The sequence below is a fragment of the Orycteropus afer genome, unplaced genomic scaffold, assembly GCF_000298275.1.
Source record: "Orycteropus afer afer isolate SDZICR_OR568_19922 unplaced genomic scaffold, OryAfe1.0 scaffold00006, whole genome shotgun sequence".
Lineage (NCBI taxonomy): Eukaryota > Metazoa > Chordata > Mammalia > Tubulidentata > Orycteropodidae > Orycteropus > Orycteropus afer.
The window spans coordinates 13,399,209-13,422,825 of NW_006921593.1; the positions used below are offsets into that span (position 1 = coordinate 13,399,209).

The 23,617-nt window shown below is 47.4% G+C and overlaps 1 protein-coding gene across 1 annotated transcript in view; it reads right to left on the bottom strand.

The window, feature by feature from the left end:
* The window catches only part of SDK1 (sidekick cell adhesion molecule 1), a 661,119-nt gene that overhangs the window by 166,622 nt on the left and 470,880 nt on the right, over window positions 1-23,617 (bottom strand). Inside the window, exons 18-19 of the mRNA XM_007942892.1 lie at window positions 5,688-5,803; window positions 3,079-3,271 (exon numbers count right to left, since the gene is read on the bottom strand). Of these exons, the coding sequence (XP_007941083.1) occupies window positions 3,079-3,271; window positions 5,688-5,803 (309 nt within the window). The remainder of the gene's footprint in view (window positions 1-3,078; window positions 3,272-5,687; window positions 5,804-23,617) is intronic.

Below are 23,617 nucleotides of genomic sequence, written 5' to 3' on the forward strand. Positions count from 1 at the left end.
TCTTCACAGAAGCAAAGCCCAAACCACACCCACTGCATGGAGTCCATTCCGACCAACAGCACCCCTAGAGGACAGAGTGGAACTGCCCACAGGGTCTCCAAGGCTGTCAGTCTTTACAAGAGCAGACTACCTCATCTTTCTCCCATGGAGTGGCTGGTGGGTTCAAACTGCTGACCTTTTGGTTAGCAGTCAAATGCCTTAAACGTTGTGCCTCCAGCTCCTGATGGTGTGAGGTCCCATCATTTCCTATCTTTTTTGCGGCATCCTTCAACTTTTCCTCTAACCCATCTGTCACAAACCCTGCAGACAGAGCTTTCTCAAACACGGATGGAAACACTTCCGCAGCCCCACTGCCTGCACCGTCTCTGTCCAAGTGCCTTAATGTGGCCACTGAGCTCATCCAGGGTCAGCTTCCACTTTTCCTTCCTAATGCATCCCCCCATCACCATGCTACAGCCATGCTACCACGTCACGCTCTCATGCACCTATCTGTCTTCATGGCGACTATTTCCTCAGCCTGCAATGTCCTCACCTGTTCTCTGCGTGAGAAGCTCACCCATCAGCATCCAGCTTAACTCTCACTTCCTCCAGAAGTGGGGCCTGGCTCCCCGAGGCCTTTTCTGCCCCTCTTCCTGGGCGACCACGGCCACGGCCAGGCCCCCTCAGCAGCCGCACCCATCTCAGATGCCGACATCCCATCTAACTGGACAACGAGCCTGCGGGGGCAGTGAATGACTCTGCCCAGCCCTCCAGCCACAGTCCTCCACCATGTGATGTGTTGGGAACCCCAGCCTCTGAGTCTGTGGTTGTGGTCTCACACTGGCATGAGTTGTCTGATATATTAATGGGGGTGGGATGTATCCTGAGTCACTGCCTTACTGGAGGGTGTGACTCAAGGCACCACGCTTAGCTTCCTGGAGGGTACGGTCTGCACCCAACATAGATGGATGTCCTGGAGGAGTTCGTGCTCTTGCCCTGGATCAAGCCAGCAGCCTGTCGTCTGACCCGATCCACCAGCCTCCATGGCCCTGTGAGCCAGCAGCCTGTCGTCTGACCCAATTCACTGCCCTCCGCGGCCCTATGACCCGATGCACTGGCCTCCACAGCCCTGCGAGCCAGCAGCCTGTCATCCAAACCGATTCACCGGCCCCCACAGGCCTGTGAGCCAGCAGCCTGCCGTCTGACCCGATCCACCAGCCTCCGCAGCCCCGTGAGCCGGCAGCCTGTCGTCCGACCTGATCCACCGGCCTCCGCGGCCCCGTGAGCCGGCAGCCTGTTGTCCGACCCGATTCACCGGCCTCCGCGGCTCTGTGAGCCGGCAGCCTGTCATCTGACCTGCTGATTCGGGCTCATTGGCCCCTGCAACCACGTCAGTGAGCAGATGCCTCCAGACTGATGCCCACTCATGGGCTTGGGGCTTGCCAGCCTCCACAACTGCGTGAGCCATTTCCACAGTGGTTTGCGAGTTTTGAGAGTTGCTGTGGTGAATGACGGAACCCTAAGATGCAAGGCAGGGCACTAAGGGGAGGCGTGGTTGATGTTAGAAGCTGTAACACCTCTAACCTTGGAAAAGATGGACATTTGGGACATCTTTAACCTTTGCCTCACAGGGACCAGCCTTGCGCTGATCCTTCTAGAAGAAATTATTTGTGTAGAGCCCTAAAGGCAGGGGTGTGCTTACCTGACTTTGCAAGGCCTTCAAAACCCAGCTGGCTGCCTCCTATCTAACAGGCTTTCTTCAAGATGTGAGGGTGCGTGCTTGCTTGTTACAGACAGTGTGATGCTTCAGGAGGTCAAAGCAACCAGCTCATTCTGAAAGGAACCAGGAGCTACCTGGGCAGCTCCACAGGGCAGTGGGGTGCGGGAGGTGTCTGCTCTGCGTGAGGGAGAGCCTAGCATGTTTGTGGGCTGAGAGGAAGAAGTCAGGGTACACAGGCTGAAGAAGCGGGTTGGTATACAAAGGGCCAGAGGAAGTAGGTCAGAGTCTTTGCCCTTCGAGAAAGGAGGGAAGAGGTTTAAAGTCATGTGACATGATTTCGTGACCATTTTCCTTCAAAAATTTTGATCCTCCAAAGCAACTGCTAATTTAAAAGTTTCTTTATTTGATACGTGAAATATTTGTCATATTGTCATGCCCTAACTTTGGAACACTTGAATGTTTTCCTTTGTTTTTAATTACCAGTAACTTAGTGAAGTTCCTTGTATACAAACCTGTGTGCACATCTCTGACTACTGTCTCAGGACAACTTCACTAGGAAACACTTTCCGGGAGAGGCAGCTGGCCCCAGAGCAGGGGAACTGGATTGAAGTGACCAAATGGGGACAGTGAGGTTGAGGGGCCAAAAAGGCTCTGGTGGAATATTCCTGAGGATGCTGGGGGAGGGTTGGGAGACAAAGGAGCCAGAAGGGGTAGCGGGAAGGGCATTCAGTGGAGGAGAAGTTGAAATCTGGTTGAAGAACAAGTCCAGCAAGAATATCTGACTTTACACCAAACAGGAGTTCAGCTTCTTGAGTAAAGACTGTCTGAGCACTGTGCTCTCTGGGAGAACTACCCATATGGGGTCAAACCAACAACAACAACTCAAAGACTGGACAGGAAGTTCAAGGGGGCAGCGAGCTCATGCTAACAGAGGAGGCACAACTTGGAAAAGGAGGTGAGGACCGTTGCTCAACTCGAAGAATGGAGTCAGTGTCATTGAGTGTCTGTGCAGAAAGTGTTGAATTGGTGCATGTTTTCCTGTGTATAATTCCAACAATCTTTTTAAAAAAATGAAGAATAAAGAACATTTGATTGACCACCCAGTTAAGAGTAGAGTCTCCGTCTCCTGTCCCCAGAGCTGTTTCCTGTAGCCAAGGCCTCCTCCCGCACTCAGGTGTCACGCTCTGCCAGCTGTCAATCCTGCCCTCCTGTGACCTACCTCCCTGGGGCGAGCAGAATTGAGCCCTCTGAGAACATGCACTTCCTAGTGGCCCAGCTCTGCCTGGCCCGATGCTGCACATCTCAGGGGTCCATACCTCTCTGGGACTGGCTTTTGGACAATGGGCTGCTGAGGAGAGAAAGGACAGGCGGACACTCACGGTCCTCGTGCGTCCAGACGAGCTGGGGTGTACTTGAAGGCCCATCCCCCGGTGTGGTGAAACACAAGACGGATGTGAAGTACGCAGTGAACTTCTTCAGGTTGGTGATGTACCCGTGGTGGACACCGTGGAAATCTGGAGCGATGGTGACGACAGTGAGAGCCTCGGGGACATCCACTGGCCAGGCTAGAAGCTGGGATGGAACAGGGTGAAAAAGAGAACCTTTTAATTGCTTTAAATTTAAAAAAATAATTTGTTTAATGTGTTTGTTGCTGAGGACAGGCCCAGCAGAACAGACACCAATCAGCAGCTTCTGCAGTCACGGTTCAGGGACACTGACTGCACTCTGTGCTGTGCAGCCCTCCTCACCCTCCTTCCTCCTGCGTCAGCACACGTTCTCCGCCCTCCAAGCTTCCTGTCTGACCTTTCGAGTTGCTCTCATCGATTTGATCCCATAGAGACAGATCTTACAGCGGTGCCATGTTCCAGGCAGATGTTGTTTGCTATGAATTGCACTTCTTCACTCTCAATTCTCCATCAGAACTGTATTGTAAATGGACATGTCTTCAAAACAAGTGAAACCATCATTAAGAACATCCAGAAATCCTGCGGCTCAAAATCTCACCGAAATGTTGAATTGGAGAAATATCTTACAGGTTCTGATATACAAATATGCATATGTTATGTATTTGGACATATAAACCAAAAACCAAACCCACTACCGTGGAGGCCATTCTGACCCACAGCGCCCCTAGAGGACAGAGTGGAACTGCCCACAGGGTCTCCAAGGCTGTCAATCTTCACAGAAGCCAACTGCCTCATGTTTATCCAACAGAGCAGCTGGTGGGTTCTAACCACCAATCTTTTGGTTAGCAACCAAATGTCTTAACCACTGTGCCACCAGAGCTCCTCATAACCATGTATAAATAAAATAGCTACTTCAACTCATCTTGGGATAATAGGCACACCCTCAAGTCTTCACCTTCTCTTCATTAAGTATGTTCCAGAACACGTATGTTCTTAACAATAAGGAATAAAGATGGTGCCACATCATTCTATGGAACCAGTGTGACAAAACCTAAATACAAACATTTTCCCATATAGGCCTCTGACTCCGTGGGGACAGTCTAAGGTATCTATAAGTTATACCACCTGCATCCTCAAAAGGATTTAGAATGTTGGCTATCATTTTTAAGAAATAAAATCTACCTACTTATTCCAAGGAAATAACCACATGTGTGTATGACTCAATTCTTTGACACCAAACATCTCTAGGATAAATTAGGCCTGGACATTGACATGCTGCAGGACAAAATCCTATTTATACAGATCAAACCAACCACTAAGCTATGAAATGAGCGTCTGCTCCTGCCAGTGAGAGCTGACAGAGAGCCGAGAAGGCAAACCGTCTTGTGGATCAATATGATTTCCTTTCAAAGGCCTCTTCTGACTTCAGGTTCCTCTGGGGAAAAGTAAGGCAGGGCCAGAATCTAGATTCTTCTGACTTTCCAGTGAAAAACCAGATTTTCATAAGTTGAATAGAGATGGAAAAAAAGCGAGCCCATGTGTCTGAGGCAATAATCCCTCTGGATCTGAAACTATCGAGGGTCCACGGCAACGGGATGGTATTCGTTCTCTACAAAGGTCTTCCTGGAATTTACCTGCCATTAAGGAGGCTTTGCCAATAAGCTGTAGGTAAAATTCCGGTAGGCTCCACGTGGAGCGCGGCGGTCAGCTTCAGCACACGTTTGGAAACTGTGTCCACGTCCATCCATGAAGGCAATATACTCTGGTAGCTGATGACGCTAATGGTGGATGGTGGAGTTTATCTGCATCCCTAACTCAGTTCAGGTCAGTACTACGGGGCCACTGGGTTAAATGGTTAACACGTCAGCTGCTAACCAAAACATCAGAGGTTCAAGGTCACCCAGAGGCACTCTGGAAGAAAGGCCTGGTGATGTACTTCTGAAAGATGAGCAACTGAAGAAGCCGTGGATCCTGGTCCCACCCCAACACACACGAGGTCGCCGTGTGGAGCGCAGTCCTACCCTGACACACACAAGGTCACTGTGATCAGCGCGACTGAAGACCCCGTGCAGCCCGGTCCCACCCCGCCACACACGAGGTCGCCGTGAGTCAGAGCGGACTGGATGGCACTGGTTTGGGTCTCTGGAACCAGCTGGCCTCAGATCTTATATCAGAAATCTTCATGAAGTAGGGAGTGAAGGAATAAATACCCTGATTTCTGGAAAGGCTAGTCGAGTGGATCCAGCCCCTTGACTCTAAGTCTGTGCTGTTTGAAGAAGGTTCCTTCCAAGGAGCAGGGGTCTGTACAGATGCCGACTGCAACCGACTGAATGGTGTCTCCCCAGCGGTTGCTTTGAAATGAAAGGTCTTTCTCCTAGGAACTCGCTCTCTTCTGCATGACCCATCCTCTTGGTGACGGATACTTTCCGAGCTTCCCAGCAATTCCAGGACAGCTGGTGACAAGCCCCTGGATCAGTGGTGACCCTGACAAGGTCAAGGCACTCTACAGTGGGCGCCCCCATTTGCATTACACATTCGTGACACACCCACACAGCCACCCTAAGGGGCTGCAGGATAATTACCTTGTATCCCTGGTTGATGCCGTTGATAAACTGCTGAGGTGGAGGGTTCCACAGGAACTGGACCGTCGTGGAGTTCACTGCTTCCGTCTGCACGTTCTGAGGGGGTGCGGTGGGGACTGTTCATGGGAGTCGGCGTCGGAGGCAGCAGCATGCACGGCAGGAGGCACGGTGGGGAGGAGAGAGGAGAAGAAAGCTTAGTGGTCACTCATGACTCCGAGCAGTCACAGCACTGGGAGCAGGGAAGGGTGATGAATGTCTTTGGAAGGCAACAGAGGCACTGCACCAAAAGAGAACGGGGCTAGTTCCCATTTTCTGTTGGAGAATTCTTGAACGAGCGGGCAGCAAAGAGGCCTGGATCACCTCCTTCCACGGGCGAACCTTTCTATGGCCCTCAGACAGAACACAAATGAAGCTTTGTCCAAGTTCTTTTCCAATGGCCACTCCTTGAAGTCAAGGTAAGGCTTTCCCTGGAACTACCTCCCCATTACATACCACCGTGCTTCAAGCCAAACCACCCATTACATGAAAAATTTAAAACAAACAAACAAACAACAACAACAGCCAAAACTATACCCACTCCTCGCTGACAGACATGGTTAGGTTCCAGAGACTAGGATGTCATGCAAAAATGGAGGATGACCACATTGGACCACAAAATGGAGGGGGACTAACCCATCACATAATCACAAATTACATCATTACATAACAGTCAGACCACTGAGAATGATGGCCTGGCCAAGCTTGCACATAACCTTAACCACCACAGCTAACGTTACTCTCACCTCACACACTGGTGTTGGTTGCCACCAGATGCATGTCATTAATGAGCAAACAGTCATACAATAGAGTTTTTACAACTGTTGTAAGTGCAAAGTGTCAGATAACAAGATAACACATAAGGAAGGAGCATATGCAATGCTGGCCATGGTCACATTTAATTGTCTGAAGGTGAAATCTCTACTCTTGTCCATCACTAGGAGCAAACGTTTTTGAATTTTCTGGTGGTTATACATTTCTTCCATCACCCATCTGTTAGTTTGTTGTTTGTGGTGGCTGGTGTGTTGCTGTGATACTGGAAGCTATGTCACCAGTATTTCAGATACCAGAAGAGTCACCCATGGTGGACAGGCTTCAATGCATTTACAGACTAGGAAGAAAGGCCTGGCAATTAATGTCTGACAATCAGCCAATGACAACACTGTGGGTCTCAACAGAATATTGTCTGACTTGCTTGTTTTGAACACATCATCAGGAGGAGCAGTTGTCGGAGGTAGACATCATGCTTGGTGAGGTAGAGAGTAAGGGAGGCTCTTGGTGAGATGGATTGTCATGGTACTGTAATGATGAGCTCGTGTGCTGGTGATTATGAACATAATGCAGGACCTGGCAGCATTTGTTCTGGTGTACAGAAGGTCACCAATGAGCTGGCATCAACTCTGTCTATCTATCCATCCATCATCCATCCATCCATCTATCCATCCATCATCCGTCCATCATCCATCCATCCATCCACCACCCATCCATCATCCATCATCCATCCATCCATCCATCCATCACCCATTCATCTATCCATCATCCATCATCCATCCATCCATCTATCCATCATCCATCCATCTATCCATCCATCATCCATCATCCATCATCCATCCATCATCCATCCATCATCCATCATCCATCCATCACCCATCATCCATCCATCACCCATCATCCATCCATCATCTATCCATCCATCATTCATCATCCATCCATCATCCATCCATCACCCATCATCCATCCATCATCTATCCATCCATCATTCATCATCCATCCATCATCCATCCATCATTCATCCATCCATTCATCTACCTATCTTTTTACTAAACAGCTGCTGAGCTCAATTATATACCTGCTGAATATCCTGCCTTTAAGGAACTCACATTGTAGGGGAGATGCTCATTGAAGTAAGCAGGCAAATTACTCTACTGAGCAGTAAATACACAGCGTGAAGCCACTGACTTAGTCCCAGGAAGGTGCTGAAGGCTTCCAGTCGGGCAGCACTTGGACAGACCTCTGATGGGGAAAAGGCATGAGGAGGGCCTTCTCAGCTGGGAAAACAGTGGGCAAAGGCACCGGGTTATGAGGGAGCCTGGGCAACGGAGAGGAAATGGGATGCCTGGATATGGGCTGTATGGGGCAAGAGAGGGTAGCCAAGGAGGTGGATAGGGCTCTTCGGGATGGCCTACTAGGACAAATAAATGGTAGTTGAGAATCCACAGCGTCGGCAATGGGGAACCAGAAATTTTTTGAAAAAGGCAGTGATGTGGCTTAGGTGGCTTTTTAAGGACAACAACTCCAGCAGTAAAGTAAGTAAGTCCACTGGCTGTACCACCAAACCCTCTGCAGAGCGAAAAGGAAGGCCACAACTCTCTAGGAGCTTGCTTCAACAGTGAGATGCAGAAGCTCCAACGATCCTTTGGCTCAGAGTTGAGAAACAAAGACAAGGGTCTACTGACGTGGAATCCATTGGGACAGCTTTCATGGTTCTCTTCCTCAAAAGCCCAAACAACAACAACAAACAATACCCAGTCCTCACTTGTTATGTGTCTGCTTGGCCAGGCCATCATGGTTAGGCTGCAAAACCCAGCAGAGGTTGACCTGCAGACTTGAGACACACCTAAACCCTCCAGGTGCTCTTTAGACCACGCTCTCTCTACCCATCTGCTGTCGACTACGGCAGTGATGGCCTTCAGTCCCTCTCTCCATAAGTCCCCTGTCCTTCTTCCCATTCATCCAGAATTTGTGGGTTAAAAATGGTCACAGGGCTTGCTGTATTGCCTAGGATATATAAAGTTGAGAAGAACATCACACCCACTAAAGAAAAAGCTGAATAAACCACAAAATTATAACTTTTCCTGAACCCATCAGAGATCTCAGAGGTCATAGGGGAAACAAGTAGCCTGAAATCTAAGAAAAGACGGGCCCTTCCAAGGAGTAAGGATAAGAGTACATAAGACAATGGACAACCACATAGCTGAGTCAGAACAATGCAGCTGAAGTTCTTCATGAATTGCTAAGGGCTGAGAGCAGGCTAGCATGCAACCATGGAATGTTGGAAGCTGCAGACCCAGGAGGCTATGCTGCATATATTTTCACCAAAATAAAATAAAGACTCAGATTATCATTATAAAAATTCACTACATACAGAGGAACAAGGTTGAGAATTACTGCCTCCTCATCAGAAACCAGGTCAGCCAGAAAGTCACAGACTGACATCTAGAACACACATACGAGAATCTATCTTCCCAGAATCCTCCACCGGGAAAATGTATTCTGGATGTGAAAGCAAAGTAAAAGTATCTTCAGACAGACCAAAGCTGAGAGAATGCATTACTGGGAGACCTTCACTGCAAAAGCTGTTAAAGGAACATCTTAAAGCAGAAGAAATATGTCCCCACACAGACACCGCAACCTTGTACTCACACAGAGAAATGAAGATCTCCAACATGGTTGAAATGAAGGTAATGTAATATTCTTTTCTTATTTTGACTCACTCTCAAAGATAATTAATTGTCTAAATAGTAGCAACCCATTGTGAGTTCACAGTACATGTAAGATTAAAACAGATAACCAACCACAATAGCACACAAAAGAAAATCACAGGGAGGGACTTAAAGTGTACTGCTAGAAGGTTATTACTTTATACGTGTCGTCTATGCTAAGTACATTGTAATTAGTTAATGATATATATTTTAAACTCCAAAACTGAAAAAAAAAAATTGACAAAGAGCTGTAAGTAATAAGGCAGAGTGGATAAAATAATGGAATCATAAGAATTCTCAATTAATCCAAAAGCTGGAAGACAGAAAGAAGAAAAAGGGGACTGAGGAGAAAGGGTACAAATAGAAAACAATGAACAAGACAGTAGATTTTAATCCCATTGTACCAATCATTATATTAAATATAAATGGTCTAAACATTAATCAAAGACAGAGATTGTCAGTAAGGATCAACTATTTCTTGCCTAAAAGAATCTCACTTAAAATAGGAAAACCTAAACAGCTTAAAAGTTAAAGAATGCAAAAACTACACCATGCAAACACGAATCAAACACTACCCAGGCAGCATCTACAACGTTAGCAGCTTCTACTCCTCACCTTTTGGGCCTTTATTTCTGGGAGCCCTGAGCTGCCATGTAAGAGGTCTAATGACTGCCACGTTGAAGAGGCTGTGTGTAGTAATGCCATTGACAGTCTAGATAAGCCAAGCCTTAGAGTCTCCCTGTCAGGGTGCCAATGTGTGACTGTCAAAAATGAAATGAAATGCATAAAGATTGGTATCCTAGGCATTAGTGAGTTGAAATGGACTGCTTTTGGCCATTTTGAATCAGAAAACCAAATGATCTACTATGCCAGGAATGACAAATTGAAGAGGAATGGCATGGCATTCATTGTCACAAAGAATGTTTCAAGATCTGACCTGAAGTACAATGTTGCCAGTGATAGGATAATATCCATACGCCTCCAAGGAAGACCAGTTAATACTACTATTATTCAAATCTATGCCAACCACCAAAGCCAAAAATGAGGAAATTGAAGATTTCTACCAACTTCTGCAGTCTGAAATTGACCAAACATGCAATAAAGATGTGTTGATTATCACTGTTGACCAGAATGCAAAAGTTGGAAACAAAGAAGACTTACTGGTAGTTGGAAAATTTTGCCTTACTGATAGAAATAATGCTGGAGATTGCATGATAGAATTTTGCAAGACCAATGACTTATTCATTGCAAATACCTTTTTTTCAACAACATAAGTGATGACTATACATGTGGACTTCACCAGATGGAGTACACAGGAATCAGACTGACTACATCTGTGGCAAGAAGCGATGGAGAAATTCAATTTTTTGGCCAAAACAAGGCCAGGAACTGATTGTGGAACAGACCATCAACTGCTTATATGCACACTTAAGGTGAAGTTGAAGACAATTAAAACAAGTCCACAAGATCCAAAATATGACCTTAATTATAGCCCTCCTGAATTTAGAGACCATTTAAAGAATGGATTTGATGCATTGAACACCAGTGACCAAAAACCAGAGGAACTGTGGGATGACATCAAGAACATCATCCATGAAGAAAGCAAGAGGTCATTAAAAAGACAAGAAAGGAAGAAAAGACCAAAATGGATATCAGAAGAGACTCTGAAACTTGACCTTGAGCAGAGAGTAGCTAAAGCAAATGGAAGAAATGACAAGATAAAAGAGCTGAACAGAACATTTCAAAGAGCAGCTCAAGAAGACAAAGCCAATTGCTATAATGAAATGTGCAAAGACCTGTAGTTAGAAAACAAAAAGGAAAGAACACACTTGGCATTTCTCAAGCTGAAAGAAATGGAAAAAAAAAATAAGCCTCAAGTTGCAATATTGGAAGATTCTATGGGCAAAATACTGAATGGTGCAGGAAACATCAAAAGAAGATGGAAGGAATACACTTTTTGGTATCCACTGTACCAAAAAGAATTGGCCGATGTTCATCCATTTCAGGAGGTGGTATATGATCAAGAACAAATGGTACTGAAGGAAGAAGTTGAAGCTACACTGAAGGAATTGGTGAGGAACAAGGCTCCAGGAATTGACAGAATACCCATGGAGATGTTTCAACAAATGGATGCCACACTGGAGACACTCACTCAGCTATGCCAAGAGATTTGGAAGACAGCTACCTGGCCAGATGACCGGAAGAGATCCATACTTGTACCCGTTCCAAGGAAAAGTGATCCCACAGAATATGGAAATAATTGAACGATATCATTAATGTCACATGCAAATAAAATCTTACTGAAGATAATTCAAAAACAGTTGCAGCAGTATACTGACAGAGAATTCCCAGAAATGCAAGCTGGATTCAGAAGAGGACGTGGAAAGAGGGATGTCATTGCTGTTGTCAGATGGATCTTATCTGAAGGCAAAGAATACCGGAAAGATGTTTACTTATGTTTTATTGACTACGTAAAGGCATTCGATTGTGTGGGTCTAACAAATTATGGATAGTATTGAGAAGAATGGGAATTCCAGAACACTTGATTGTATTCGAGGAACCTGTACATAGACCAGGAGGCTGTCATTCAAACAGAACAAAGGGATACTGCACGGTTCAAAATCAAGAAGGGAGTGTGTCAAGGTTGTATCTTTTCACCATACTTATTCAATCTGTATGCTAAGCAAATAATCCAAGAAGAAGAACGTGGCATCAGGATTGGAGGAAGATTCATTAATAACCTGAGATATGCTGATGACACAACTTTGCTTGCTGAAAGTGAGGATGACTTGAAATGCTTACTGATGAAGATTAAAGACGAAAGTCTGTGTTATAGATTACATTTCAATATAAAGAAAACAAAAATCTTCACAGCTGGTCCAATAAACAACTACATAATAAATGGAGAAAAGATTGAAGTTGTCAAAGACTTCATATTACTTGGTTCTACAATTGACACCCATGGAAGCAGGAGTCAAGACATCAGACAACGTAATGCATTGTGCAAATCTGCTGCAAAAGACCTCTTTCAATTGATGAAGAGCAAGGATGGCTCCTTGAAGACTAAGGTGCACCTAACTCAAGCCATGGTATTTTCAATCACCTCTTATGCATGTGAGAGCTGGACAATAAATAAGGAAGATCAAAGAAGAGTTGGTGCTTTTGAGTTGTGGTGTTGGAGAAGAATGCTAAGAGTACCATGGACTGCTAAAAGGACTAACAGATCTGTCCTGGAGGAAGTGCAGCTGGAATGTTCCTTTGAAACGAGAGTGGCCAGACTTTGTCTCATCAACTTTGGTCATGTTGTCAGAAGGGACCATTCCCTGGAGAAGGACGTCATGCTTGGTAAAGTGGAGGGTCAACGAAGAAGGGGAAGGCCCTCAACAAGGTGGGTTGACACAGTGGCTGCCACGATGGCTCAGGCATAGCAAGGATCGTGAGGCTGGCACAGGACCGGGCAGTGTCTTGTTCTGTTGCACGTAGAGTTGCTATGAGTCAGAGAAGACTTGACGGCACCTAACAACCACCACCACCACCACCACTATTGTAAAAAGTCAAGGAAAGGCTTATACGTGAAAGGAAACTTTCTTTATTGGTTACCAGGGACAGGAGGGGAGGGGAGGGAAAATTCCTCGATAGGTTGGGTGGGGGGATACACACACACACACACACACATACACACAGAGAAACCAAAGATCGTTAGGGTTACCAGGGGTAGGAAGGAGGGGGAAAGGGGGAGATTTTCTTTGTGGGGCACTGAGTTCATGCTCCTGCTGATGGCATATTTGGAAAAGGACAGCAATCATGGTGGCACAACATGGAAAACGCCATCAATGTATCTGAGCTGTAAACGGGGCAGTCGTCATGCTGCTGCGCATGTCTTCACCACAATAAGGGGCTGGGGAGGCATAGTGTTTGTAGACCTGGGAGTTCTGAGTGGCTTGCTACATAGCCAGGTACCAGAACCCTCTCCACCAAAAGGACAGGAAAGCAAGGGGTGGGGGAGGGGATGGAGGAAAGGAAGAAAAGGAGAGCAAAGAAAAAAATACGTGGAGAATCGGGAACAGACTGGAAAAAGCCTTGATTTTTCTCTTAGAACCCACATTCTGCAGGACTGAGGGACGCGTTTGGTTCTTTGGAGACTTGGTTCTGGGGTTCCAAGAGCCCCATTTTCTGCTACTGGAATTCCATGCTATTCCTGGCAGATGGGGTTGAATTCTCTGCAACCACACCCATCACACACTAAGAAGCCACGCCATGCTGTGTACTGCAACGGCATCCTGCACACGCACTGTTCTCACACTACACTGCCTCCCTGGCCTCCACGATGGAGGATGCCTGGGTGGAGCAGCGTGGTGTCCGTGGTGAGAACGGGCTCTTTCCCGGTCAGGTCCTTCTTCTGAAGGAGCTCTGGGGTGCAGTGGTTGAAGCACTGGGCTGCTAACCCAAAGCACGGCAGTTCGAACCCACCAGTGGCTCTCCAGGAGAAAGATGCGGCAGTCTGCTTCTGTACAGATGACAGCCTTGGAGAGCCCTGCAGTTCTCCTCTGTCCTCTCGGGGCGCTGGGGGTCGGAGCTGACCTGACACACTGGGTTGGGTTTTGGGTTTCTTGGTCCTTCTCCCAGGCTCTCAGAGGAGCAAGCAGCAGTGTCTGGAGGGCTGGCCGCGCGGACGCACCCCAGCTCCCCGCTGGCAAAGCGAAGAAGGCAGTGCCCTCCCTGCTCACCACCAGGCAGCGTGCCCTCTGGCTCTGTCGCCTGACCCCTGGGCACACACTCTCCATCCCCAAAGTCACAAGACAAAGGTTCCAAGTCCCCAGCGCCTCTCGTCACCAAGCCCGGCCTTTATTAAAAGCCACTAATTTCCCGCCTCCCCACGGTGCCTCTTCTTCCTAATTACTGTCATCACAAGTGACTTGTGGTGTGTGGACAATGGGATTCAAATCCTCTCCAGAGAAAAAGACCTACAGCCCGTGAATCCTTCTTGACAGTGTTAAAAAAAGCAGGAGAGGATCTTAGATATTGAGCGTTACATCCCCCTGTGCCTTGTAGAGGAAAATGCAGGCTTAGTCTCTGAGACAGTGAATCCGTGGAGAGGCCAGGCCTGCCTGGCCCCCAGAGCTGCGTCTCAGCTGTCTGCATGCAGGTTCAGAGAGGCGCCGTGGCCACTGGCTGCCGAGAATAATGTCCCAGGGGGCGTTTCTCTCCCCAGGTAATCAGCATTTAAAGCGCAGTCCTTGCCTGCCCCACAATGCAGGCTGGCAGCAGCCTGGTGTCGTGACGGGAACGCTTCTTCTGGTTTGCATTGCTCAAAACATCAGTGTTCACTGGAAAGCCCCCCGGCACCAGCCGAGCAGTTCTCAGTCTTAAATGTGACACAGCCGAGACCCACCACCACTGTGTCCCTTCTCGCAGGACAAGGACCCGCGGGACACAGCCAGCATGGAGGGCTGAGCAAAGAGAATCCAGGGGGATGGGGTGCTGCTGACTCCCAGGTGTTCACCCCTGGATAGAGCAATGGGGGTGCCGTGTATCCTGAGGGTGAGGGGGAGGCAGGAGCCGGCACAGCGCCCACATGTGCCACAGTGGGCTTCACGGACCACCAGCGACGTGGTTGGGACCAACGGGGCAACAGGACGGCTGCCACTTTTGAGCAGGACCATTAGAAGATGCATGGGCGGCCTGCCAGGTGGTCCAGGGACAAGCTCCGAGCAGCAAGTGACGAAATCAAAGGACTTCCCGCTGCAGACTGACAGGCACTGGGGTTAGGAACGGTGCCTGGAAGATGGCCCATTTGTGGTGCAGACACACTCCTGTCCCAGGTTGGCTTCCTGGATGCAGGCTGAGGGCATGGTGGGGTGTGGGCATCGGCAGACACCCCTGTAGGGGTGTGAGGTGGTCGGGACGGGGTGGCTGAGAAGCTGCCCACAGCTTGGCCGCAATCGCGGGTCCCTTCAGGTGGCCTCCAACGGAGGCATGTCCTCAGCCACAGGCTATGTCCTGGGGGCATCCCCTTGACTGGGTGGGGGTCCCTCAGCCGGTGGTGTCCCAGCATGCAGGGTGGGAGTCACCCAGCCATACGACCCGGGGATGAAAGAGTCGGAGCCCAGTGATCACTTTGCAATAAACAAGCCATTGCTGCTCACTGTTGAGTTGGACTCTGGCCCACACACAACGGTGATGGGGGCTGTGATCCATGGGTCCATTTTCAGAAACAGGTCACCAGGCCTTTCTTGCTACTCTTAGTCTAGCAGCTCTGCCGAACCCTGTTGGTCATCATAGCAACATGCTAGCCTGCACTGGTTGGAATTGCATGGGTCCACTTATGTTCAGATCCCCCACCCCCGAGATACATATCTTGGAAAACTTCAAGAGCGAACAGACGCTACATGGGAGGGAGTCACAGGAGACGGCGCGATGGAGGTGAGGGCTTCTGGACCTGCACCTGACGCTGAGGGAGAAGACGCAGACGCCGCAGTGCCAGGAACAAAGTGGCAGCGGACAACCGGGCAGAAGGGGGCCTATCACTCAGGACGGCTTCAGACTTCTTCTATAACATGGACCCCTCTATGATCCGGCCACTGAACTAGAGCAAACATGAAGGAAGGATCGGTACTGGAGTGAAACGTTGTTGGAGAAACGAAAAAGCCAAAAAGTCAGACAGAAGTTATGATGTGTTCCTGAAAATTCACCGAGGGCACCTGCCTCTCCGCCTCCTCTTCCACCGCCTCCGCCTCCACCACAGAGGCAGCACGGGCAGCCCTTCTCCTCTCCTTCCTCCTCTTCCTCCTCATCCTGCTCCTCCTCCTCCTCCTCAGCCGGTCAGCGTGAGGATGACAAGGATGAAGACCTTTAGGACAACCCACTTCCACTAATGACAGTCCATCATCCCGGTGCCGTCCAGTTAATAAGCTTATCTGGGGTGTGTGTGTGTGTGTGTCTTCGTGTGAACATCAGTTACCTGTGCACTAAGAACCGTGTTGGTCGACTGTTTATTTTATCAGTACGGCTTCCAGTCAACAGCAGGCTATCAGTGGTTAAGTTTGGGGCAGTCAGAGGTTATGTGTGGATTTCTGACTGTGCGGGGGGCCAGCGCCCCAACCTTTGTGATGTTCAAGGATCAATGGTAGGTAATTGCTCTGGTCACAGAGAAGGGCTCCCACATAAAAAAGTGGCCTCTAGATCTGAACTTCTCATCAAATGATGTTATCAAAATAGCAAATTGAATAAAACCCACGACAGTATAGTTCCACCTGGTTTTGGCTTTGTGACAGAAATGGCATCAGAATTCCGCCTTTGAGTGTCTCAAATTGAAGTGCACTTGCTGTCCAAGGGAAGAGTTTTCTAAGAGTTTGTGAGCTGAACACAAAAATTATTGCTATCATCACTGCTATTTTTGGGAAATGGTTCTTACTCCGAAGAGCTGCTGAAGGGTGGTTACAGCCTCGCACGTGGGCTGCTCAGCCGGGGCTCCTGAGCAACTGAACACTTGCGCACAGATGATGACACGGACCCTGCAAAACGGTACCAACATGGGTGTGGAAGAGGCCTGGGTTTAAAGCAAAGATCCAACTTGGTTACAGAGCTGAAAACCATCCACCAGGGATGTCATCAATTCCCTCTTTCTAATTCTGGTGTTTGAACCCAAAAGATGGATTATTAAGACTCCAGAGAAACACGTGTGTGGTGTTGTTAGTGCACTGACTTGGTCCCACTCTTAGTGACCCCATGCACCACGGAACAAACACTGCCTGGCCCTACATCAGCCCCAAACCACTGCTGGGTTCGATTCCAGCATTGCAGCCCCTGTGTCAAGCCATCTCCTTGAGAGTCTTCCTCCTTTTTGCTGATCAAGTATCATGTCCTTCTCCAGGGACTGGGCCCTCCTGATGACGTGACCAAAGTACGTGAGACAAAGTCTCACCAACCTTATTCCCAAGGAGCATTGTGGCTGTACTTCTGTCATGAATGAACTTCTCCAATGAAGACATTGGTTCATTCTTCTGGAAGTCCATGGTGGACTCAGTACAGGCAGGCCTTGGAGATGGCAGGTTTCCTTCCAGATCACGGCAGTAAAGTGAGTATCGCAGTCAAGCACGTCCCATGAGCTTTTCAGTGCCCAGCAGGTGTGAATGTCTGCGCCACACTGTAGTGTATTAACTGTACAGTAACATTAGGACATTTTGAAATACTGTGCGAATGACCAAATTGTGACACAGGGACACAAAGTGGGCACATGCTGTTGAATTGTCAGTACAGGGTTGCCATAAACCCACCACCTGCAGAAACTGCAGTTTCAGAGAAGTGCAGTAAAGTGAAGCCCAGTGAAAAGAGGGGAGCCCGTGTTCTTCGCCAACCCCACAATTCAAACGCACCAATTCTTCTGAGGACTTGGCCTTCCGAAGGCTTACAGAAAGGGCCGTGACAGGCAGTTCCAGACAACGAGTGAGTTCTGCTCCTAAATCTTGTCTTTACGTTGAATTTGTACATAATTTGGAAGAGTTAGGTACAGTTTGTATCTAATGGCTACTGTTTGTCTTAGTATATTGTGTACCTTTCTATACATAAAAACATTATAGCGACACTTCCAGATACACTCAAACGTCTCTGACGTGAGGCATAATTAGAGAGCTCTGGCGCATCGCAGAGCAGTGCGTGCTTATTATTACGACCTTTGTATATGCCCCGAATTTTTAATGTAATAGCCTTACGGCGGTCGGTTTGTCTAAGCTGGATGTTTGTAACCTGGGGACGGCCTGCAATTTGAAATACTTGCTATGAAGAGCATTTGGTTTGATTCCATTACATCTGCTTTGGAATCCAAACGTTTTAAGGGGTTAGATTCCATTCACATCATCACACACACAAAAAAAACCATTAAACATTATATTCGTCAAAGAAATAAAAGGAAGAGCTGTTAACCTAAAGAAACATTGTGCCCTTAGATGTAATTTAAAGAGATGGAATTATCTGAATCTTGGTTAATGGCAAGAGAGACATTTCTCCGAAGCAGAAAAATTGCAGTAAAGCATCTCCTGGCATTGGCGACCAGCTACTCACGCAAACATGCTGCTGCCAGTGGTAACTTTCAAAGACTTGGAGAGGTTATCGTTAAAAGTCTTAATGGAATGTGAAAGGAGCCATTTGAAACATAAAATCAGATCTTAAAAAAGTTATGTTCATCCCAGCAAGCTCAAGTGTCTCACTAAAATTTTTGAAAAGGTTTTTTCACTTGGAAGCTTTACAAATATTCAGTATTGAGTAGTTTCCCCAGCATCTTCTAAAGGTGACCATGGACTGAGACATCCCAGAAGTGGTTTTTTGCATTGCAAATCATGCTTTAAATTGCAGTTATTTTTATTAATTACCCATTCTCACATTTTCTCATCTTTGACTAGTGGGCACCTCTGCCGGTGGCACCCGACTCTTTCTGACAATGCTCGTTAGTCTCTGATGGTGCCTTTGTTAAGATCTTGTATGCACCTGTCAGGGCTGGAACCGTCCATTTATCCAAGACGGCTTATTTGGTGGTTAGTGTGAAGCTCAGCATTATGGGGTTGGTTCTTATTTCTTGGATTTTTAACGGAAATCCTTTTAAGAAAAGATAAAATCTCCATATTCCCAATTAAAATTTAGGGTTTTGACTTCACTGAAAATCTCAGTTTTCAGTGACATCAATATATTTGCTTATTTGCTTTATCCCACAATACTCGTAAAATCATAATACAGAAACAAAACGATCGTTAACCCAACACTGTGAATGCTAACAACGGTTTAAGGCCTTTTTTGGCTGAGTGGGTGGGGCAGTTCATTCTGTCCTTAGAGTTGACCCTACTGGGATGTGCCAAGGGCACCTTTAAAGCCGCTGAATTCATCCTTCTCCGTGCGGTCCTGCTACCAGCTCAACAGGCTGTTATGTTCATTGGCTTTATTTTGCCTTTGGTGTTTATTTTACTAGACACTAGACACTAACATAAGGAGCTCTGGTGGCACGGTGCCTAAGGCATTTGACTACTAGCCAGCAGGTTGGCGGTTCAAACCCACCAGCTGCTCTGCAGAAGGAAGATGGGGCAATCTACTTCTGTAAAGATTTACCACCTTGGAAGCCCCCTGGGTCACCATGAGTGAGAATCCACTCGATGGCAGTGGTTATATAGTAACACAGTCTATTTCTTACATGTTGTAAATTCAATTTGGTTTTACCAATGGTTCCTAAGTCAGTGCTACACGGTCTCTGCTGTGAGGTCTGCTTGCAGCTTCTGCACGCGCCCTCGCTGTAGGAATAGTCACAGGGATGTGGCACACTCCTCCTTACAGCGGCCTCTACCCCACCGTGCGGATGCGCCAGTGTGTCCCACTGGCCCTGACCTGATGGACACGTGGGCAGGTCCCAGTGCTTTTCAACTGCCCAGCTCTCAGCGGAGGCTGCATGTTGCTGTGACGCTGAACACGTTTCAGTGGAGCTTCCAGACTGAGATGGACCAGGAAGAAAGGCCTGGGGAGTTCCTTCGGAACATCAGCCACGGACACCCCGTGGGTCAACGGTCTGATCCACAATCGATCTGGAGATGGGGCAGCTCTGAGCAGCGCTTTGTTCCACCGGCACGGGGTGGCCCACCATGAGTCGAGGCCAATTCAGCGGCTACTAACCACAACATCATCTGTGGTACAGATTCCAGATGTAGGGTTGGTGTGTAAACAAACACAAACCAAACAAAACTACCAACCCCATTGCTGCTGATTCAATTCTGATACAAAGAGATCCCAAGGACAGAGCAGAAGTGCTCCATAGGGTCTCCAAGGCTGTAATCTTTACGGCACACGCCAAAAAAAACCAAACTCACTGCCGTCAAGTAGATTCCACTCATAGAGACACCTCCTTGGATTTCTGAGGTGGTGTCTCTAATCTTCCTTCCAAGGAGTGGCTGGTGGGTTTGAACCACCAGCCTTCTGGTTAGCAGTCAAGTGCCTTAGGCACTACACCACCAGAGCTTCCCCAATCTTTATGGAAGCAAAGCCCGAACCACACCCACTGCCGTGGAGTCCATTCTGACCCACAGCGCCCCTAGAGGACAGAGTGGAACTGCCCACAGGGTCTCCACGGCTCTAATCTTCATGGGAGTCGACTGTGGCATCTACCTCTTGCGCAGCCGCTGTGGAGTCTGAACCACCGACATCTGGTTAGCAGCTGAGCGCTTAACCAGTGCCCCACCAAGGCTCCTCCTGGTGGGTCAAAGGGTATGTTGATTTAGCCAGCTACTGCCCAATCCCCTCCATTAGTGGTTATATCACAGTCTGTTTCAAATGAAAAATAACTAGCAATTTTTTGAAATGCTAAAGATTCATTTTGAAGTATCTCCAACTTGGAGTTACTGAAATAGTATTAAGACTTTTTCTTCAAAACCCACTTAAGAATAAACCACCAAGATGAGTCCTATCATTCCACATCCTGTAGCATGTAATTCCTACAGACAAGGACACACCCCTACAACCTACACAGCCATGAAAACCAGGAGGCTAACAGTGACACGTTGTTGGTAGGTCCCATTGGGTGGGCTCCAACTCACAGTGACTCTACGTACAACAGAAAGAAACCCCGCCTGGTCCCGCACCATTGGACAGTGGTTGTCATACTTGAGCCCATTGTTGTAGCTCTTGTATCAGCCCATCTTGGTGAGGGCCTTCCCTTCTTCATGGACCCTCTACTTTACCAAGCATGCTGTCCTTCCCCAGGGACTTGGTCCCTCCTCATAACTTGACCAAAGTATGAGAGATGGAGTCTCACCGTCCTTATTTCTAAGGAGCACTGCAGCTGTCCTTTTTCCAAGACACAGGCTTTCGTTCTTCTGACCGCCCATGGTTCCTTTGATATTCTCCACCAAGCCCAAAATCGTAATTCAGATCCATCCATTCCTCTCTGGCCTTCCGTATTCACTGTCTAGCTCTCACGTGTCTCACAGTCAGATGCGACTGACACGCTACTACCATCTAATCAACAGTTCCTCCCACTTTTCCTACAGTGTTTCCTGTAGCAATAGGATCCAATCCGAATGACATCTAGTGATCACGTCTCGTTAGTCTTCTCCAGTCGGCCATTGTCCCTCAGTCCCCCCTGGGCCTCACCACTTTGACATCTGGGGAGGATACAGCCCGTTGGTTCTGCAGTAGCCCCTTGCCCTCAGGTGAGTCTGCCTGGTGCTGCTTCTCGGTTAGCCCCACCGACGTGGTGCTGTCCCACCCTCTCTATGCGGTGGTGCACCTCTGTCAGTCACCCACCACATCCGGTGTTAATTTCAATCACTAGCTACCAGGTCTCTCTGCAGTAAAGTTCTTCTCTTTTCCTCTGTAATCAATGTGTATTTTGTGAGGAGGTACTTTGAGGCTACATAGTATCTTTTCCTCATCAAACTTTCTCCCACTAATTTTAGCATCCATTGATTTTTTTGATTGAATTAATGAGGGGTTGGATCCTGTTGCATTCCCCCTGGTGATGACTGAGAATGTCTGTCTCCCCAGAGCCTTATCACAAAGTATATTGGCAAACTTCTGAATTTCTGCCAAGGTGACAGGTGACAAATAGTGGCTCTGTGTACTTCTCTTATTACAGGCAAAGGTGACCATCTCTTCATGTGCTTAGGGGCCATCTGCATGCCTTTTCTTAGCTCGTTTCCTATTTCTTGTCCATTTTTCTTTTGGTTGTTGTGTGTTTTCTTCTGTGTTTTCGAAGCTCTTTAAGAGGTCTGGTGGTGCAATGAATGGTTAAGGCATTCAGCTCTTAACCAAAAGGTCAGTAGTTCAAATCCACCAGCTGTTCCACAGGAGAAAGATAAGGCAGTCGGACAGTCTGCTTCTGTGAAGATTCAGAGTCTTGGGAACTCTGTGGGACAGTTCTACTATTTGCTGTAGGGTTGCTTTGAGCTGGAATCGACTAGACAGCAGTGGGTTGGGTGTATATATAATTTAGGGAATCAAATTTATCTTCTAATTGATTGCTTCCAGATTTTGAGTCACAGAAAAGTTTTCCCTACTTCCAGATTATAGGTGAATTCACTAATGTGTGTTTTCTTCTAGTCCTTGGATGGTTTCATGTTTCTCATATAGAAATATTTGATGCACCTGAACTTATCCTTGTACCTGTTTTGAGGAATGGATCCATTTTTATGTTTTTCACACAGATCTCTCCTCACGTAACTCGTGCTCATCAAAGAGCCCCACCTTCGTGCACCGACTGGGGCTGCCACCGTTATGCTATGCTGACTCTCACATGAAGTGGGCCCAGGTCTCATCTCATTCTGACTCACTGGTCTTTTCATCCATGCAGTGATTCCACACTGTTCTAACTGCGGAGCTTTATAATATGTCTTAATATCTAAAGGACTCCTCATTGTTTTCTCTGTCAGCGTCTTCTTGGCCTTTCTTGCTCCTTTGTTCCTCCAAATGAACTGTAACTTCACCTTTTGAGCTACAGGGGAAAAAACTGGTAAGTGTTTTTATAGGCATCATGTGACATTTCTAAGTCAACATGGGGAGCGCCGACATCGCTGTGTAGTTGAGAATTCTTATTCAAGGATGTGGTTCGTCTATTCATTTGTTCAAGTTTACTTTTACGAATTTCAGTAATGTTCACAATCCCCTTCACAGGTTTTGGCCATTTCTTGAAGTTTAACCTCTGGTTTCCTTTTGTCTTTCTAAATTCCATCCATTTTTGGTTTTCCTGATCGATCCTACTTTGTCCTATTCTATGCGATTCTGTTATCATAAATGGGACCTTCCCTCTGATTATACCCCTAGGCATGTTTTGGTTGCTCTTAGAATGTGCGCTGGCTTTTTTTCCACACTGACTTCCTAACTTGCTCGTTTGCTAAACTGTCTTCTTGCTCATAGTAGCTGTTCCATTGGTTCTTTTAGATTTTCCAGATATCGAGTGTTGTCTGCAAACAGATAAACTAGAGCTCGTCCAACAAATTCCTTTCCAGGCTTTACGTCTCTAATTGTTTCCTCTTGTCTAACTCTGGCTGACGGTGACCCTGCAATGTTACGAGAACAGGAGACTGTGGGCAGCCTTGCTGCGACCCTGTTAGCAGGGAAACGTGGAGTGGCTTTACATTTAATAAGTGGGGAAAACGGATTCAGGGGTCGAGGGTCACACAGTGTATTGTGGTGGGGAAATATGCATATTTTATTATGTAGTGGCTAAGGCATTTGACTGCTAACCAGAAGGCTGGTGGTTCAAATCCACCAGCTGCTCCTCGGAAGGAAGATTGGGCAATCTACCTCCATAGTGATACTGCCTCGGAAAACCAAGGAGGATCCAACTCGATGGCAGTGAGTTTGGTTTGGTTTTGTCTTCTTACAGAGCGTGCTGGATATTGGCCAATGTCAAATCCACACTCTTGGAATGAACCCCATTTG